This window comes from Boleophthalmus pectinirostris, unplaced genomic scaffold (genome assembly GCF_026225935.1).
Source record: "Boleophthalmus pectinirostris isolate CB_2022bp ecotype Guang Dong unplaced genomic scaffold, ASM2622593v1 HiC_scaffold_18, whole genome shotgun sequence".
NCBI lineage: Eukaryota > Metazoa > Chordata > Actinopteri > Gobiiformes > Gobiidae > Boleophthalmus > Boleophthalmus pectinirostris.
In genome coordinates, this window is record NW_026571133.1 from 45653906 (window position 1) to 45675339 (window position 21434).

At 42.0% G+C, this 21434-nt stretch overlaps 1 protein-coding gene across 1 annotated transcript; it reads right to left on the reverse strand.

Moving 5' to 3' along the window:
* Nucleotides 1–85: 85 nt before the first annotated feature.
* Nucleotides 86–17667, reverse strand: gdi2 (GDP dissociation inhibitor 2). Its single transcript, XM_055153253.1, has 9 exons — nucleotides 17563–17667; nucleotides 12667–12766; nucleotides 11724–11858; nucleotides 9625–9823; nucleotides 8021–8152; nucleotides 7787–7886; nucleotides 6686–6857; nucleotides 5124–5323; nucleotides 86–3018 (listed from the first exon to the last, which is right to left on the reverse strand). Exons 1-9 carry the CDS (start codon nucleotides 17647–17649, stop codon nucleotides 2869–2871), a joined length of 1275 nt encoding a protein of 424 aa, XP_055009228.1. The 5' UTR covers nucleotides 17650–17667; the 3' UTR covers nucleotides 86–2868.
* Nucleotides 17668–21434: the final 3767 nt, after the last annotated feature.

Sequence of the window (21434 nt, forward strand, 5' to 3'; positions counted from 1 at the left end):
CACCATGATTTGCAATGTTATAACCACCAAAACAACACAACGTTTAATAAAAAAAATTATCAATAAAAACACACTCAAATACCGCCACTTTTCCATTTGTTTTAATATATTTCTTTGCAGTACAGAAATCACTGAGCCCCGATATGTTTGTACAGATTGACGTCTGTAACAATACTGCTGCATTTGGTCCTTACGCATTTTAAAAGTTACCGACCGCTCGCGTTATTCAAAAATATAAGAGCGATCCCCACCTCAGCCGGCGGACATCTTACAACATCTTACAACATCTCACAACATCTCACAACATCTCACAACATCTCACACAGGACTTTTCTGCTCGACGGCTTGGCATTGGAGAAACAGTACAACTAAGACTCCACGTACGCCATATACTCTCTTTATGACTACAATATTACAAGTAGAAATGATTTTGTCGAAAGGTGAATTACAAACAGCGCCCCCTTTAGCTGGCTTTGGCTAACTACGCAATGTGCTTTTAATAGAGGCTAGCGACGGGCTGGGAGGGAAATGAATGGAAGTCAATGGGAAATCTGACGCAAGTGCCTTGTTTATAATGTTTGCACCAGTCCCAAGCATGGATAAATAATAACAGTAACAGTACCCAAAACTCTATTGCAGTAGTAGTAGAAGTAATTGCACTGGGAAGTGAACATTTTCACGATGGTAAGAAAGAGGAACTAAGTAAAATAAAAAATACACTTAATGACTGTGAATCTGGAAGTGCTGGTTTAGACCTGGTTCAGGACCTGGTTCAGGACCTGGTTCTTGCTCTTTCTTGACCAAGGCTTAAACCAGGTTTAGATCCATTTTTGGCACGGGTTTAGACCTGGTTATAGACCCAGATCTAGACCTGATTTGAGAACTTTGTTGAGACCTGGAATAAGACCTGATTTTAGAGCCAGATTAGACCCAGTTTTAGACTTGGATCTAGATCTGATTCTAGACCTTTGGAGACCTGATTCAAAATCTATGTTTAGACCTGGTTTAAGACCTGATATTAGATCCAGTTTAGACCTGGTTTTAGGCCTGGTTTTGGACCTGATTCTAGAACTTTGACTAAGCTTTAGACCTGGTCTTAAATCTTGTTTAGACCCGATTCAGACCTGATTCTAGACCTGGTTTTGGACCTGATTTTAGACCTTTTTTGACCAAGGTTTAGATCTGGTCTTAGATCTGTTTTAGACCAGGTTTAGACCTCATTCTAGATCTGTTTGAGACCTGGATTTAGACCTGGTTCTAGACCTTTGTTTATACCTGGTTTAAAGACCTGATTTTAGATCCAGTTTAATACCTGGTGTCAAATGTTTACTTCACAGAATGTTCCTGATCTGTATTATCTGGTTTGTATTGCATTTTCACCAGTTTGTTTTATTGCTTTAACTACCGGGAAACTGAGTTTGACACAGATTACACTACACTCCGACTGTCCCATCTGAACTACTGTTATTAGAATTATAAAACGCCAACACAACTTCAAACTGTAACTTTTACCCGATTTAAATGTAAAAAGTCACATTCTAGTTCATATTTTGCCCTGTATTTATCACCTGAACAAAGCACAACAACAAAATGAAGGCATCTGAACTTCCACTTCTAATTGAACTAAACTGTAAATATTCCAACATTTACCATATATTTTGAATTCCACTTTTTTCAATAATGTAGTCCATCTTTTCCATTGACTCCCATTCAGATTGTATTCCCACGTCCCCTGCTAACGCTGAAAACATAATACTTAACGCTTGGTTTGATATTACTGAGAAAAACACTCAAAGACGACCAAGCCCCATTGCCTTTTAACACCTGAGATGGTTATAGTTTTTATTTATTTTGATTTAAATCCTTCAAAAATACTCACTCCTCAGTGGATAAAACTAGAACTATTTGGCATCTCGGGACTAGAATAATGAACCCTCCAAAAAGAAAAGCAGCGATATATTTAAAAAGCTGCACTGCGGAACATTTCTGCTCGTCTCTGTGTGGCAAAATAAAAAACAAAATAAAATAAAAACCCTGCTTTGCTTTGAATGTTACACAGTACAGCATTAAACTTCTATATCTTATGTGCAAAGCAGTAACCATGGAGACGAGTGTGAGGCAGAAACACTGTAGAAAACTTAACACAGTGCATTTTACTATTTTTATACATTTCTGCTCCTCTCTATGGAGAAAAAAAATAAAAAAATCACTGCTTTGCCTTGAATGTTCCGCAATATGGCATTAAATGTATCCATCTCCGTGGAAACAAGAGGGCGAGGCAGAGTTACGAGTCAGATATGTGGAGGGGTGAGCCCGCTTATTGAAAAAAAATGTGTGATGTCAAGGCAATAAAAATACCTATGTGCAAGATAGTTTAGTTTAATGCCTTATTGTGGAACATTCTTGGCAAAGCGATAACCATGGAGACGAGCGCGTGGCAGAAAGAGGCGCTGTGGAAAAGTTTAGTGCATCTTTTAAAGGTGCATTGTGTAACTTTTCGGGTGTAGGGCCTGTCAAATACTATTTCTGATGTTATTACTTCGTCTGGAATGTTCTGCAGTATGGCATTAAAACTTTCTATCGTCATGGAGACCAAACCAGACCAAGTTACAAGTATTTTTGAGGCATAAAAGCACCTGTAATTGAATAAATATAAGGTAGAGCTGTTTAATGTCATACTGTGGAACATTCCAGGCAGAGCAATGACGTATCCATAGAAAGTGACAGACCCTCAACTGAAAAGTTCCACAGTGCGTCTTTAGTTATTTTGTCTATTGAATCATACAGGTCCACAGTGAGTTTGGTGTTGGAGTTGCAGCAGTTGATATGATGCTAATTTGAGGGAGTGGTATTTATTTATTTATTTTTTTAATCCTGTTCTCCCACGATGTCGTTCTGTCCTCTCTCCATCTCGGCGAAGTCAAACTCGGCGCCCATCATCCGTTTGTAGATGTCTTTAATGTCGTCGCAGGTCGTCTCGAAGTGAGTCGTGGCGTCGTATGAACGCGAGAGGAAGATCTGAAAATAAAAAACAAGAGAATGTACAGGGTTTGATGTAGGTTAATGTGAACGGACACTTAATTGTGTTCAGTATTTGACCCATAGACTGCTGAAAAAATTTGAAAAAATTGTTGTTGTAGTTGTTGTTAAAAGGAGACAGTTCTAACCCACGAGTCGCTGTGCTCCAAACAGGAAGTGAGCACGGGTTCCAGTTCAATTTGTGTTGAAAAAACGTCGCCCCTCTCTGTTATTAATGTTCATACAAACATTCTAAGACCAAAATCATGAATCTGACAGACAAATCAGGCACCGTCTTTCCCTGAGGTCACTTCAAGCCCAGCTGTCCAAACATGGACGCCCATTCAAGTCAATGGGCCGAGCTCAATGGTGCATATCTCCAGATTAGCCTAACCCGGCCAGGTATTTCCTCTCTGCCCACTGAACACACGCAGCAGTGCTCTTTTCTCCCACGGGCATGTGCAAATGCACACAAGCGTGCACAAGGAGCGCGGTCTCGTGTATCACGTGATTGCTTTGACCAATCAGAGTAAGAGGAGCTGGAGCAGAGCTGGAGCGAACAATTAAAAAGATGTTTTTAAGACAACTGAAGGAGGAAAGTTTATGATCTAGAAACAGATAAAAATCAACACAAAAGCCAACCTTTTTGAAAACTGTAGGTCCCCAGGTCAGGCCCTGTCAGGCCCTGTCAGGCCCTGTCAGGCCCTGTCAGCCGAACACGAGCATGATTACATTGCGCTCTACAGGAAAAATCCTTTTTGGCATATCCTGTCTTTTAGTCCAATGAGATTCATTTGGTCTTCCGATATTCTATGTTATTAGGTTCTTTTTTTCAGACCTACATTGTTATTTCATACCTGACAGTTTCAACTGCTCACTAGCGTCTTCCTCAGAGTCACGTGACGTTGCTGTGACGTGTCTGGTCAGTTGATTTAAACAGGTTTTGGCGCCGTCTTCCTACCGGTGGAGGCAGGACGACAGCGCCACCTGCAGTCCCACTTCCTCAGGACAGCATCCCAGGTGTGTGAGAGTAAAAAAGCCCCCTCACATCACAGCAACATCACGTGACCACTCTGAGGAAGACGCTAGTGAGCAGTCCAAACTGTCAGGTATGAAATAACACTCTAGGTCTGAAAAAAAGAACCTAATAACATAGAATATCCTCTCTTTTCCCTGAAGTTTCAGTGAGTGACCACTACACCAACTCAAAACAGCTCTAGGCAGCAATACACTATCCAGTTATTTTAATCAATCCACGGGTCACATTCACTAACGTTAGCAACAAGTTTGATTGACATTGTTGCTAAGTTAACTGTGCAGGTGAGAATCTTCAACACCCTCACTCCTAATTGGCTCTTTGGTTGCTATGACACTCAAACTTGGAATTCCATATGAAACTCTCCTCCAAATTTGCGCCTATAACTTCAGCCTCAATGAGCTTCATTTGACTGGAGCTGAACACTGTGGTTGACGTAACACTCACTTCTTTACACAGTCCCAGTTTGAACCCATCTCCAGATCTGGGACCAGGGCAGGACCATAGACTATATGAAAGTGGAAGTCATCATGTTTGGTTACAGTAAACTGAAGCCGAATGAGGCCAGCGGTTAGTTATAAATACAGCAATTTTAAACCAACTTCCACATTTGAAATAGCAAGAGCATATTGCAGAACTAAAGATCCAATCAGGAGTGTGTGGTAGTTGAAAATACACACCCTAACGAGGCAAAAAGCTGCAATCAAACCTTTTGCTTACACTTCCTGGAGCCATCTGTTCTTGGGCAAAGATCTTGGGGAAAAAAGGCACCAGATTGGATATTGTTGTCCACATATTGATTTACCAAGTTTAAAAAGCCCAGGATCATGTAGAGAGGGTTAATTTGAACATTTTAAGGTCAGAATGAGGAGTCTGACAGCAGCAATTACAAAGAGAAGGGCCATTTTTCAAAAGAAGTCAATTGGATTCAGATCTCTGTGTAACCAATCCTACTACCAATTTGGAATACAGCGGCTAACGGGCTTACTGTGTCCACTAAAGTAACTAAATTTTAAAAAAGGGACTAAATCAGGTCCAAACCCGTGCGTGTGTGTCTCTGTGTGTGTACCTGGCTCTCCACGCCCATGTCGGTGGGCTGGTACAGGTCACTGATGCTGGTGAAGCACTGGTCTATGGGTTTGAGCAGGTCCAGAGCCGGCCGCACTTCTTCCTCGGGGTTGTTGGTCTCCACCGTGGTGCTGGCGATGGCGATGTACTTTCCCTTTGAGGCCACGTTATGGTCAAACGAGATCATGCACACGTAGATGTCTGAAAGAAACAACAGATTAGAAGTTTCAGTTACCCACAAACATTCAAAGTACCGTATTTTGCGCAGTATTAGTCACTCTGGATTATAAGACGCACTGTCATCAAATGGTCCATTTTCTAACTTTTTTCACAAATAAACCACACCGGACTTTAAAGGAAACACAACAGTGTGATGGGTGAGTGGTTTTGTTTGTTTGTGGCGTTCTTTGTTCAGTTGTGGCGTGTAGGGAGGGTGCTGTCTGGGACGGCTGGATTGTCGGCGTGTTCACAGTGACTCAGTTGTTCAGTTGTGTCTAGAAGTGGCACATTGCACTTGCTTTTTCAGGTCATTCCTCCATTCCGTTTCTTGTCGGTGTGGAGTGATGAGTGTGTCTGCGGGTGTTTTTCACTGCGCGGTCGCTGTCTGCTCCGTGCGTGTTTGCAGCTTTGTAGTTTACTGAAGTCGTGCTGGGACACCCGAGTGGATTCGTGTATAGGACGCTCCGGATTGTGGGGCATGCGGTCGTTTTTTGATGGGGTTGGAGGCTTAAGAGCCGCCTAATAGCCCGGAAAATATGGTACATTATTTTTATCCATGTAGTCGAGTAAAATGAGTTTGGCCCCAGTACAGATATTTTTTTTAATGTCTTTATTCTGAGATTTTCTGCAATCAGGCTTTTGACAAGATTTTTGTAATAACGTTGACCGCATTCGCATTAAATGAAGACAGCGCCCTACAGTGGGAGAAGCAGCAGCTTTCTTTGATAATTCCACTAGTAAAATATTTGTAAACTTTCAAATATGGGGAAAGTCAGACAGAGAAAAAAGTTTAGTAGTTTTCATGAGGAGATTTAGAATCGCACTGTCCAGTTCTTGGGTCAGCTGTAGTGCAAGTGAACAATTTTCAACTCCAAAACATAAAAAAAATGATTTTCACAAGTGATTAAGACAATTTTCGCATTGTGGCACAAGTTAAACTGGAAATGATTAGAGAAGATGTGACATCGTCTCCTTGTGTTGATCTCATTAGAGTGAAAAAGACGACTGTGTGCTGTCTGTGTCGCAAAACAAAAGAAGTCAAATGGTGTGGCCCGCGTGTGCTTTCTCACCGTTTCCTGTTGACCTAACTTCCTTTTCTCGCTCCTTCTGTCTCTCTCAGTTTCTCTTTCACTCTATCTTTCTCTCTCTCCCCCTATCTTTCTCTTTTTCTCGCTACCCCCTTATTTCTCTTTCTTTCTTCCTTACTCTCCCCCCTCCCTCTGGCTCTCTTTTTCTTTCCCTTTCTTTTTCTCTCTTCCTGTCTTTTTCTCTTTTTCCATCTTCTGTCCATCCTCTCCCTCCATCCATCCTTTCCCTCTCTCTTGTTTGTGTGCATGTTCTCACCGTGTTTCCTGTTGACCTGGTTCTGGGGGATGATGATCTGACAGGACCTGACGTCTCCAGTGTTGGCGATGGGGTGACTGAGGATGCAGATGACGCGGATCACCTGTCCCACCTTCTTCACTCGATCTGGGGCGTAACTGGGGTCACAGATCAGCTGCTTACACCTAGCGATCTGAACACAGGAAAACCAGGAAAAGTTAATATCTGAAAACTCAAAACAAACAAAAAACAAAACAGCAAACAACAAAAGTTGAGTCTCGAGTCACTGGCCAATAAATCCAAGTCAAGTCCAAGTCATCTGCTTTGAGCTTCAAGTCATTTCAAGTATTTAAACCAAAATACCAAATATAGCTTACATTTTTGCAATTTATATGAATTTTAAACTAAATAGTACTTAAAAAGTCATGGTATATTTATATATGAGTATTAATATAAGAGTTGCAGAAATGTAAATTTTTCTTTTTTAATTGTCTTGACCAGATCTGCAAGCACTCGGTGCCCACAGCAATTGTGAGCACAGCATGGTTCTAAAGTCCTAGTGTGAATTTTGTGATAGTTTTTATATACATAGGTATATTTATTCATATATTCATTTTTTAAATACATAGATTGTAAAATAGCTGGATATATAGTTTATTTTGGATACATGTGTGCTTTTCTATGTCTTATTTCATGTTCAAAGTATATTTAGTTCATTTTATGTTTAATTTTCAATTTAAAAGTTTTGCATAAATGATCAATAACAAAGTGTTTTTGTTGAGAGAGAGAAATGCTGAATAAATGCATCATGTAACTAAAAATAACAGTTTGAATAATTATGATTTCAATGTAGACCAAAATAATAGTGATCATGATTTTTTCCATAATCGAGCAGCCCTAGTCTGAATAAATACTTATATTCTCCCAATTTAAAAATTCACTCAATATTTTACAGTGATCATACGAGTTTGATTTTTGATCGTTTTCAGAGTCTGCTGGTGGAGTCTTTCTATATGCAGCAGTTTGCTCTTGTTTGCCTATCTCCAGCTCATCAGACAGGAGTTACAGTAGACACTTTTACTTTTATTATAAGTCTAAGTCATTATTATGATAATTCCTCACCTCTCCTTCAGACTTGACTCCCACCACTTTCCCGTTCTCCACAACGATCTCCTCGATGGGTTTGTTTAGCATGTACGTGCCTCCGTAGATGGCGCTCAATCTGAAACAACACACATATACTTTAATCTGTGCTGCACATTTACAGTAACATAAAGCAAGAGATCAGGAGTCTAACCCACAACCTCCTCACTGAGAGGAGACCGGCCAACCACTCTGCCACAGTAGTGGAGTTACCTTGCAAAGCCCTGGGGCAGCTCTCCCAGTCCATACAGGGGGTAGAGATAGGGACTTTTTCCATATCGGGCCAGAGATTCACTGTAGAGTTTGATCTTGTTTATGGCCTCGATACAGGGCTTATCCAGGTAACTGCAAACACAACAACAGCATGACGGGGATGGTAGCATATAAAACAAACAAACCACTGCTCGTCTCCATGGAGATATTAAAGATTATGTTCCACAATATGGTATTAAATGTAGACCAACTCCATGGAGACGAGTGAGGAGGACATTTGTGCGTGTTAAATGGCACTGACTCAAACTGTGTCGTTTCTGATTATGAAAAAAGTTTAAAGACATTATTATTTATAATAAAAAAAAAAAAAAAAAAAAAGTTGTGTTCACTAGAATCCTTAGTTATTATATTATATTTCATCCCTTTCCTGTCCCTTTCCTGCTGAAAGCCCTGAATGTTCATTCACACAGCTCCTCTGGTGCTCATACAAGATTCATAGTTAACTTTCATTTTAAACTGAGCTGGAGGACGAGTAAGAAGCAGCTTCAGGAACACTTTCTTCCTCAGAGCTGTTTCCTTACTGAACTTTATCCCCTGCTGAACACCCATGTTCCCTCACCATGTCACCCACTCTCCCCCTCGGCCATTAAATGTACCATGTTCAGATGACATCTGATACATCACTTTAGATTTATTTACACTTCACCAGTTCATATACATCTTTTGCTCATTTATATATGTCATACATATTGATATTGTCTATAGCACACCCTGTAAATTTGTTCATAGTATAATCTAGTAGCTTCGTATGTAAATTGTATTATTGTTTACATCAGCTTATATATGAGCCAAGGATATTATACCTAATTCCCACCTGTTCATAGTGCCATATTTATTTGTATATATTCACTACATTCTACACTGTAATATACTGTATATTGTCTATAGTGTATATGCTCCACTTGCTGCTCCTTGCACTTCTCATTAGATGCTAAACCACATTTCGTTACCTTGTATTTATACATGTGTAATGACAATAAAGTGGAATTTAATCTAATCTAATACATTTTATGGTAGAATTTGTCGTTTAACGTTTCTTAGAACAGGACGAGACAATTTCTACAAGACGAGATTGGGTCCACAAGAACGAGACAAGACGACATTTTAACTTAACTCCTTATTTCTAAATGTCATGATTCACTTTCCAATTTAGGCCTTAACATTTTTATTTAATTTCATAGTTTCATTTCCATTCTAGTGCTGCTTTTAGAAACTGTAAGAGATGTAACTCACTGACATGGAACCCCGTTTAGTACAATCCAGATGTAATATCTCTACAATCACTGGGCCTATCCACATGAAAGAAAATCTGACACAAAGTTCAGCGTCTTTACTGTCAGCACAAATAAATCAATCATTTCTATTGGTGACTTCACCTCAGAACTCATTTTATCAGCATTTTATATTAACAATATTACAATATTAATGTTGCTCCCTCCATCTGTATTAAATATTATTAGCCTGTAGAATGTTGTGATGTCATCTAAACCCAGCATCATAACTAATCCGTTGCTCTCTGACCTCTGACCCCTGCCCTCACTCACTCGTCTGTGCGGTAGAGGGCGAGCGAGTGCCCAGTGAAGTCCTGGACATCCTGGCCCAGGCTGAACTTGCTGTAGATCTCCCTCATGGTGGTCTTCTGTGGGTCCACCCCCTCCAGAGTCTTTGGGTCGTTCACGTCGAAACCAGCCACAAACGTCAGGAACTTTTTAAAACGCCGCTTCTCAAACAAACCCATGAGACCTGAGGAGGAGAGACAGGTTTAAGAACATAAGACCAGACCCATGAGACCTGAGGACCTCTTTTTTGAGGTCTCGGTCCTCTTGATTTAGTGCGGATCCGAGTGTGATTGAGGCTTTCACACCAATGAAAACAAACCCAACTAAGAGCTTTTGGAATGTTTGGTGTGCACCAACTGCTGATGGTGTGAAAGCACCATAAATGCCAAACTGCACTTTGTAGTGGCACTTCCAGTCAAACAGGAATCCCATTCATTTTAAAAAGGAAAATAAGAGAAAAGTTTTGCTGGTAAAATATTGTGCAAAGTTTTGTGATTTGTGTAAAATTGTGTAAAAAGTGTGACGGTATTAAACCTTTCTCTCTAGTGCACCTTTAAGAGTCAGCCCCATTGCAAAATAACACAACCCCAGAGACAATGGCGGTGCCCATAGAACCTTGGGAATAAAGTCCCTGTCACACCTTGATGATTTAGCCAGCACATGCCGACCTACTAGAATTTCCCTAAAATGCTGGCATACACTGAACTATCAATGTTTTTTTATTTTTTATTTTGGGAGTATTCATAACCATTTGGACGTATACCTAACGTATTAGTAACTTATATAGAAATTACAACAGTCTCAAGTTATGCATAGTGCACAGCAGCATATCACTGACGCTCATGTGTCGTCACCTATTAAAAAAAAGGCTGCCACTCGATGACTTAAATCATAACTGCACTAGACATCACAGTAGCAACATTATAATCAGCGTCACGCCAAAGAAAACTCCTTTTGGCACACAACTGGTACAGTGGGATTTCACCGCATATTCCATCCCATCATTCTGACATCTCAACCTTTAGACAACCCGATATTACAACATGCTTCTATTTAGACATGCCAGTTTTCCGCCACTTTTTGGGATCACTATTCCAACACGTCATATTTTACGTCTCTCACTGTCCTTGGTGCTGAATACAGCTGATTGATTGATAGGTCTGTAGGTATAGAGCGGCGGGATATGTCTGCAGGTCACAGGCTGTAAAGTTGTGAGCACAATCACGTCAGCCATTTCCTTTCTACAGTAAAACCAGTCGCTTTTCAAAAGATCAAAGCTCTGCACTTCTAGTTTAGATACAAGACAAAACTGAAAACAGATAGATGGTTTTTAAAGCATTAAAAGATTGAAGATGAAGTCCATAGGAAGTAGAGTCACTATCACTAATCTGCAGCTTCACACGCACTACGTTGGTTATTTATTTAGGCTGTATGGTGTTCACATGATGCTCTTCTTGAAAATGCAAATGACTGTTTCCCACACCTTTATACGGTAGCTATAAGTTAGAAACATATTCAGCAAGTTCTGTGGTCGTCTGGAACATGCCAAATACGCATATGTCAATATGTGTTGGAGGTAAGTTCAATATAAGTTACACACAGGTTCAAAGCTCGTTACTCAAAAGTTCTGGGTACGTGAGACATTATCTCAACGTATTTGGACTTACGAGTAATTTACAATTAACATGTGTGAACGTGTGTCAACGATCACATAACTTACCTACAACTTACGGCCTACATGTGCAGAACGTATAAGCACACACTGAGAAATTTTAAGCATGCTGAAAATGTTTTGATGACCTTGCCATATGTCGACTTATGCCAGTGTGCTTCAGCATGCTCAGAACTTATAAAAAAAAACCTTACCTATAACTTACCCAACGTATGCCAGTGTATTTGCCAAATTTTTCATACGTCGGCACACGCTGGCTAAATGGTCAAGGTGTGACAGGGTCATAAGGTGAATAATGTAATGGAAACAGAAGCAGGCCGATAAGAGCAGAGTAGGACTGGTGTAAACGGGCTCATAGATCACACATTACAGACACAGCTCTGGTTTATGTTATGTTAGAGAGTTTTCTTGCCTGATGCCAGAGCCTCTGCTTCAGTGGACGGGACTTTGTAGATTTTTCCTCCTTTAAACACAAAACTCCCCTCAACCACTTTAAAGTCCAGGTACCGAGTGACCTGCGTGATGAGCAGCATCCTCACCAGCTGACCTGAAAACAAAACACAAACAGACTTTTAGCCCAAGCTTAAAGGGGATTTGGTGTTAAACTGCTTATGACAAGTATTCTAGTTTTCTCATTCCTACTTAATTTGGTGGGATAATACCTCGGTAAATATAAATTACAGTTTTACACAAATCAAGAAGCAATTTGTGAAGAAAAGTTGAAAAATATGATGAAAATGATAAGAAACGGAGTCCTAAAACATAACATAACTCTTTAGACACAATTTACACAAAATAAACACATTTTTCTGATACTTTAAACAGTAATTCAACAAAATAAAGGTGTTTTCTGATATTTCTATTTGTCAAATAATAATTTCTGTATACATTAGATGAGTTTTGGCCCAGGATAAAATATGACAACAGTTATGGAACTCCCTTCACTGCAAATTTCTCTGATCTGACCAAGATTTTAAAACTTATATCAAGTTATTCATCTTGTTTTCAGATTTATTCTATATCTACTTAATAGTTCTGAGGCTGCTTAATTCTAGTCTAGGAGGTAGTTTATTTTAAGAGAACTTGTCAAGTAAAATTATCTTCCTGCACGAACAGATCATTTCACTACTTTTAAGTCATTTTCTTTGCATCTTAAATTCTGGACAAGCTTTTGTTTTTGCAGTTTTGTTGTGTTTTTCAAACAGGAAGAAAAAGAAGAAGCTTTTTTTTTAAATTCTGAACTGAAACCCAACAAAATCTAACTGCATTTTTTTCTCATCCCAAATTGTTTATTCCTACAGACACAAAACATGGACAAATTGAACAGTAAATAATGAAACAGACTCAGCACAAACCGTTTGCCATGAGGAACTTTGGCACCAAATCCACGTTCCAGTCCCGGGTTTTCCCCATCGACTCCGGAGGGCTCCCGGGCAACTGGAACCTCTTATACACCTGAGGAGACCAAATGAGCAGGTTATGTCAAAGAAACTATTTTAAAGGTGCATTGTGTAACTTTTCTGGTGAAGGGTCCGTCAAATGCTTTTCTCCATGGAGATGTTATTGCTTTGTCTGGAATGTTTCACAGTATGTTGTCAAACCTTTCTATTGCCACAGAGACCAAATCAGATCTGTGGAGAGGCAACCCCGCTCACAGTCACAATGCCTGTTTTTCTAAGTATTCTAAGTAGTCCAAGTAGTCACTGGCTGCTCTACCTCAGCCCACTCTTGCAACCCTTTCGCAAATCCAAAGAGAACTGGATGAAAGTCCGAAGACAGGACTGGTGGAGCCGGATCGTCCGGATCACGTCAGAAGGGTGACACAACGAGCACGCACTGAACCACCGACATTATTTTTAAGAAAAATAAACATTTACATGATCCAGGAATAAATTAATTTGGCTTTAAAATTGGAATAAACCACCCACTTACTTCAAATAATAAATAATAATCATTTTCATTAGGAATTTTGTTTTCACATGGTCTTTTTAAAGCAGAGTTAATTTTTATTCAGAATTAAATTATTTTATTCGGAATTAAAGCTCTCATTAAATGTGACAAGGGAAGCCTGTAAAGACGTTCACCCTTGAAGCACAAGTCTAATTATGCAGTGTAACAAACCCTAGTTAGCGCTGTTGCCTCCGTAGTTATTTTAGAAATTTCAGTGTCCGCACCAAAGGCTAAATTAAGGTATAAAACAGATGTTTTATCTGTCATTATAGTGCCTGCTCTGCGCATTAGTGGCAGCATCAGTCAAAGACATCAACAGTGGCACCTATGGATCCTCATTCAGGACAATACAGACTGGTATCAGATCAGTGCCTTGCTAAAAATCAGTATCTTATCAGAACAAGTGTACCGTATTTTTCAGACAATAAATTGCACTTTTTTCATGGGTGGTTCTGCAACTTATATGTTAAAATGTTCACATTGATGCGGTGAGTCTCTAATCTTGTATGTCAGTATCTGCTGCTCCTGTTCCTCCTGTACCACTGTCACTTCACTCTACTGCTCATGTCTCCTGCAGAAAGAGCCTCTGTTCTGTCTGTATCATGTCAGTCGATCGCACCGTTACGTCTGCACCACTGAACATTTAACATTTAAACAAACTTATAAAGACGACTGAGAAGACTGAACACAAATGTCTCCATTTTCGTCCGCTTATCCGGGGCCGGGTCGCGGGGGCAGCAGCCTAAGCAGGGACTCCCAGACTTCCTTCACCCCAGACACGTCCTCCAGCTCCTCCGGGGGAACCCCGAGGCGTTCCCAGGCCAGCCAAGAGTTCTGGGTCTTCCCCGGGGCCTCCTCCCGGTGGGACGTGCCCGGAACACCTCCCGAGGGAGACGCCCAGGAGGCATCTAGAACAGATGCCCGAGCCACCTCAACTGGCTCCTCTCGACGTGGAGGAGCAGCGGCTCTACTCCGAGCTCCTCCCGTGTGACTTAGCTCCTCACCCTATCTCTAAGGGAGCGCCCAGCCACCCTGCGGAGGAAACTCATTTCAAGCGCTTGTATCCGCGATCATCCTTTCGGTCACTACCCAGAGCTCATGACCATAGGTGAGTAGGAACGAAGACTGACCGATAAATCGAGAGCTTCGCCTTTCGACTCAGCTCCCTCTTCACCACAACGGTCCGATACAGCGACCGCATCACTGCTGAAGCTGCACCGATCCGCCTGTCAATCTCACGTTCCGTCCTTCCCTCACTCGTGAACAAGACCCCGAGATACTTGAACTCCTCCACTTGAGGCAAAGACTCCCCACCCACCCGGAGAGGGCAAGCCACCTTTTTCCGGTCGAGAACCATGGCCTCAGACTTGGAAGAGCTGATCTTCATCCCAGCTGCTTCACACTCGGCTGCAAACCGCCCCAGTGCACACTGCAGGTCCTGGTTCGATGAAGCCAACAGGACAACATCATCCGCAAACAGCAGAGATGAGATCCTGTGGTCCCCAAACCGGACCCCCTCCGGCCCCTGACTGCGCCTAGAAATTCTGTCCATAAACACAATGAACAGAACCGGTGACAAAGGGCAGCCCTGGCGGAGTCCAACATGCACTGGGAACAGGTCTGACTTACTGCCGGCAATGCGAACACAGCTCCTGCTCCGGTCATACAGGGACCGGACAGCCCTTAGCAAAGGGCCCCGGACCCCATACTCCCAGAGCACCCCCCACAGGACACCACGAGAGACACGGTCTCCAAGTCCACAAAGCACATGTGGACTGGTTGGGCAAACTCCCATGAACCCTCGAGCACCCTATGGAGAGTGTAGAGCTGGTCCAGTGTTCCACGATCAGGACGAAAACCACACTGCTCTTCCTGGATCTGAGGTTTGACTATCGGCCGGATTCTCCTCTCCAGCACCCTGGCATAGACCTTACCGGGAAGGCTGAGGAGTGTGATCCCCCTATAGTTGGAGCACGCCCTCCGGTCCCCCTTCTTATACAGAGGGACCACCACCCCGGTTTGCCAGTCCAGAGGTACTGTCCCCGACCCACGCGATGTTGAAGAGGCGTGTCAGCCAAGACAGCCCCACAACATCCAGAGACTTAAGGTACTCAGGACGGATCCCATCCAACCCCGGAGCCTTGCCACCAAGGAGCTTGCCAACCACCTCAGTGACTTCAGCCTGGGTGATGGATGAGTCCGCCTCCGAGTCCCCAGCCTCGGCCTCCTCCTCGGAAGACGTGATGGTGGGATTGAGGAGATCGAGGTTGAGGTCAGCAGCTCTCCCCCCACACTGTAAACAGTGTTGGCGAAGAACTGCTTCCCCCTCCTGAGGCGCCGGACGGTTTGCCAGAATCTCTTTGAGGCCGTCCGATAGTCCTTCTCCATGGCCTCCCCGAACTCCTCCCAGCTCCGAGTTTTTGCCTCCGCAACCGCACGGGCTGCAGCACGCTTGGCCCGCCGGTACCCGTCAGCTGCCTCAGGAGTCCCCCGAGCCAGCAAGGCCCAATAGGACTCCTTCTTCAGCTTGACAGCATCCCTTACTTCCGGTGTCCACCACCGGGTTCGGGGATTGCCGCCGTGACAGGCACCAGACCTTACGCCCACAGCTCCGAGCAGCCGCATCGACAATAGAGGCCGAGAATGAAGCCCACTCGGACTCCATATCTCCAGCCTCCCCCGGAATCCGGGAGAAGTCCTCCCGGAGGTGCGAGCTGAAAGTCCCTCTGACAGAGGGCTCCGCCAGACGTTCCCAACAGACCCTCACTACACACTTGGGCCTGCCAGGTCTTTCCGGCTTCCTCCTCCGCCAGCGAACCCAACTCACAACCAGGTGGTGATCAGTTGACAGCTCAGCCCCTCTCTTCACCCGAATGTCCAAGACACGCGGCCGGAGATCAGATGACACGACTACAAAGATCATCGACCTCCGGCCTAGGGTGTCCTGGTGCCACGTGCACTTATGGACACCCTTGTGCTCGAACATGGTGTTCGTTATGGACAAACCGTGACTAGCACAGAAGTCCAATAACAAAACACCGCTCGGGTTCAGATCAGGGAGGCCGTTTCTCCCAATCACCCCTCTCCAAGTGTCACTGTCGTTGCCCACGTGGGCGTTGAAGTCCCCCAGGAGAACAACAGAGTCCCCGGTCGGTGCACTGTCTAGTACCCCTCCCAAGGACTCCAAGAAGGCCGGGTACTCGGCACTGCTGATCGGCCCGTAGGCCGACACCACAGTGAGAGACCTGTCCCCGACCTGAAGGCGCAGGGACGCGACCCTCTCGTTCACCGGGGTGAACTCCAACACCAAGCGGCTGAGCTGTGGGGCAATGAGCCCACACCAGCCCGCGGCCACTCCCCGCGGCCAACGCCAGAGAAATGGAGAGTCCAGCCCCTCTCAAGGAGTTGGGTTCCAGAGCCCAAACTGTGCGTGGAGGTGAGGCCGACTATATGTAGTCGGTAACGCTCAACCTCCCGCACAAGCTCAGGCTCCTTCCCCCCCCAGCGAGGTGACATTCCATGTCCCCAGAGCTAGTCTCCATGTCTGGAGATCCGGTCGTCGAGGCCCCCGCCTTCGACTGCCGCCCAGATCTCTCTGCAAGTCGTGAAATCTGCAGCTGAAAACAGTAATCGAGCAGCAGAAAAAAAGTTTGGAGCAAGAGAAACTTGTGACACCAGAAGGATGCACCATGAAACTTTCCTGAAGTCACTGGATGGATGGACAAAGCCTGGACCTTTAGTGACACCGAAACCATCCTGTCAGGATTCAGAAAGGCCTGAATAATTCTAAACCTTTTCCCGCAGATCTTTTGGCAGTTCTTTTGCTTTCCCCATGACTCAAAATGCAGAGATGTCAGTGAAAGGATGTGTCAGGAGCCCAGAACCTCACTGAACCTTTATATACACTCTGATTACAAGCAGACACATCACAGGTGTGTTTTAGTAACCACTCAAACTCATTTGTGTGCGTGTTATCAGGCCCAAATCTCAAGGGTATGTAAACTTTTAATCAGGGTCATTTGTGTAGTGTCTGTTGTCACTATGATTTAAAAAGAGTAAACAGCTGTTGATAATAAATGGCTTCACCCAAGCACTAACCGGGAGTGAAAGAAAAGTTTTTGTGTTATCATTCATATTCTCTGAAAAATGGCCAAGAAATCGTAAATTCTGCCAGGGTACGTAAACTTATGAGCAAACTGTATATGTTTTTCTTCTTCATTATGCATTTTTTGGCTGGTGCGACTTATACTCCAGAGCAACTTATAGTCCGGAAAATTCAGTAGTTCGCTGCAGTTCCTCACCTCCTCGAGCGGCGTGAGGGAGGCGCTCTCTCCTCCGTAGTATGAGTTTCGGTCCATGTGAAGCACCTTCTTCCCCTTCACCGACATGATGCCAGAGAGAATACACTCCTGAGGAAACAAACAACAATACAATTTAAAATATTTATCAGAACAGTTAAGGTTAAAGGTGCACTGTGTAACTTTTCCACCATCAGCCCTTCTCTATAGTGTGGAGAACATCCCAGGCAATGCAGTAACACTTTGTCTGGGATGTTCCACAGTATGGCATTAAGCAAATAATATAGCTTGTATTTATTAAATTACAGGTATTTTGATTTCTTCAAACTGCACGCATTATTTCTGTCAGTGGGTCCATTTCTCCACTGATCTAACCCGTAACTTGGCCTGGTGATGTGGCCAGCTTGCCTCCATGGAGACAGTTAAAGATGCGCTATGCAACTTTTTTGTAGGGGGTTTGTCACCTGCTTATTTCTATGGATACGTCATTTCTCTGACTGGAATGTTCCACAGTGTGACATTAAACAGCTACTTTACATTTATTCAATCACAGGTGAAAAATCCTTAGAAAAACAGACCTTCTGACTGCGAGTGAGGTCGCCTCTCCACAGATCTGACCTGTAATTTGGTCTGGTTTGGGCTGAAACATTCCAGACAAAGCAACAGCATGTCCATGGAGAAAAGCGTTTGACAGACCCTCCAGCAGAAAAGTTACACAATGCAGCTTTAAAGTTCTCTTTAATGTCCCCGTATGTGTTCTCTGCATTTGACCCATCCTTTAGTAGGGGTGTGCAAAAATACTGAAATATCTTGATGATAACTTTATTCAGTTACCATAAATAATACATTGCATCATCATACAGTAAATGATAAATTGCATTATCATACAGTAATTTACAGATACATAAAGGCAATTATTTTACACTGCTCATGACAACTATAATCTCCAAAAAAAATAAAAAATAAAATAATCAATTATTCAGAAAAGAAGTGGGGAGAAGCAATGCTTATATACCCCCACCCCCTATCGATATATCATATTGTTTAATGTGATGATACAGTATTGATATTGTGGACTGCTGTATCAATATATCGCCAAGAGTATTTTTTGGTGTATGTTAAAGCTACAGTTTTGTTGTTTGTTTAGAGGAAGGAAACTCATTTATGTGACACATTTGACATTTTCACTGTTTTGATGAGTAAAAGGTTTGTTTTATATTCACTTTGCACAAGAAGTGGGTCAACAAACGTTTAGTATCACAGCCATGATTTAGCCTTTATTTTTTATTGAACTTATCGAATCAATTTGAAATATATCGTATCAAATCAAAAGTGCACTGTATCAAGATGTGTATCATATTGTGGCCTATGTATCGAGGTATATATCGTATTGGCAACTACTTAATGATACCAGCCCTATCCTTTAGTGTCTCTGGGTCAGGATTTGTCAAAAGAATCAAAAATCAGACACTAATCTGACATTATACTCTACAATTTTACCTTTGAGAATTAAATTAAAGCAGAATAATCTAGAGCTGGCCGAGATGGAAAAAATAAGATTTTTTTTCCTATACTGACTGATCTCCATGTTTGATATGATCTTTTTCCCTCTCAAAATAAGAAAAAAAGAAAAATAAGAAATATAATACATTTTAAAAAGTTACTCCATGATGGATCTAAAGAAATTCTTGGATTTTGTTATTGAAGAAAATGATGGAACTTCAGAAACTGCAGTGTTTGAGGATTTGCTAATTATGTCCATTCAAATTTTATTTTTTCTTCGATTTTCCTTTTACAGTCCTATAAGAATATATTGTCCTATCTATAAGTTTATTTTTTTGGTGAGTACCGCCCCCGCCCTGAGTTAAGTCCTTTTTAAACATTCTGAGTTGAACAGTTGGAGAAAAAATGTGATAAAATTCCCTCAGAGCCAAAAGTCTTTAATACGATTACAGCTCATGTGACGTGTGGACTTGGAAACTGGTTTTACTGCAGCTGCATCCAACCGAGAGAACAGACTTCATATGAGCAAACGCAGACCCAAGTACAGACCGAGACAAAGAAAACCAAAAATCATGCAGTAAAAGTATTTTTTTCCCCCAATACAGATATATTGTAAAATGCAGACAGTAGAGGTCCAGTTTTGATCCCAACGATAAAGTGTTTGAGTCGTGTGTAAACCAGGAAGTAACGCTGATGTGTTCTATTAGCATGCTAGTTGTTTTAAGGATAACCGTGACACAGCTCTGCATGAGTCTGGAACAGGGCTGGGTATCATTAAGAAGTTGCCGATACAATATAGACCTCGATACACAGGCCACGATACGATACATACCTCGATACACAGGCCACGATACGATACAGACCTCGATACACAGGCCACGATACGATACAGACCTCGATACACAGGCCACGATACGATACATAGGCCACGATACGATACATAGGCCACGATACGATACATATCTCGATACAGTGCACTTTCGGTATGATACATTTCAAATTGAATTGATACGGATCAATTAAGAAAATAATGGCAAAATCATGGCTGTGATACTAAAAGTTTATTTTGAGTTATTTATTAAAAAATAAGTATATTTTTTTATATAGAGATTGTAGAACAGCTGGATATATAGTTTATTTTGGTATATTTATGTTTTTCTATGTCTTATTTCATGTTCAAAGTTTATTTTATTCATTTTATAAAATTTTATACATCACAAGTTACGCATTTTCAATTTGAAAGTTTTGCGTAACTTATTAAAGTTTTTTTTTGAGAGGGAGAAATGCTGAATAAATGCATCGTGTAACTAAAAAATAATCGTTTGAATAATCATATTGTTGACTAAAATTGTTGAATATTGACCAAAATAAAAGTGATGATTTTTTCCATAATCGAGCGAATGCCCAACCTTTTAAAATAAATACCAGAATAAAAGAACACTTAAGCACTTGGTTTGTATCTGTAATGTTTCCTAGAAGTCATTTATTTAGCGTATTTTCCGGGCTATTAGACGCTCTGGATTATGCGGCATGAAATGGTCTATTTTCTAACTTTTTTCACAAATAAACCGCACCGGACTTTAAACGAAACACAACAGTTGGATGGCTCAGTTGGAATTTGTTTGTGGTGTTCACAGTGACTCTGGGCTTTGTTCAGTTGTGGCGTGTAGGGAGGGTGCTGTCTGGGACCACTGGATTGTCGGTGTGTTCGCAGTGACTCAGTTGTTCAGTTGTGTCTAGAAGTGGCACATTGCACTCGCTTTTTCAGTTCTTTCCTCCGTTCCGTTCCTCGTCGGTGTGGAGTGATGAGTGTGGCTGTGGGTGTGTTTCGCTGTGCGGTCGCTGTCTGCTCCGTGTGTGTGTGTGTGTTCTGTGGTTGGTGCGGCTTTGTAGTTTACTGAAGTCGTGCTGGGACACCCGAGTGGATTCGTGTATAGGACGCTCCGGATTGTGGGGCGCACAATCATTTTTTGATGGGATTGGAGGCTTAAGAGCGCGTCTAATAGCCTAGAAAATATGGTAACTTTTCTACTATGATTTCAATTATGTTATATGTTCCATTGTATAAGAACATAAATCTGTACTTGCCCAAAATAAATACATAAAATTTAAAAATAAATTAAAAAAAACTTAAAAAACGTCCTCGTCTCAGCTGTATCTTCAGTTCATTCCCTTTATTTAAGTGTGTGCGATGTGTTTTTGTAAATTATAATCACCAGTTAAAGTTCGTTGGTGTTTAATTGTTGTGTAAACTTTCAGATGTGAATTTACAGATTTATATTTACATTTGCTATTATATCGGTTGATAAAATTATTTAATTGTTCTTATTGACCTTATTCGGCCCCGCCCACATTTGTCTGGAAACGCTCCT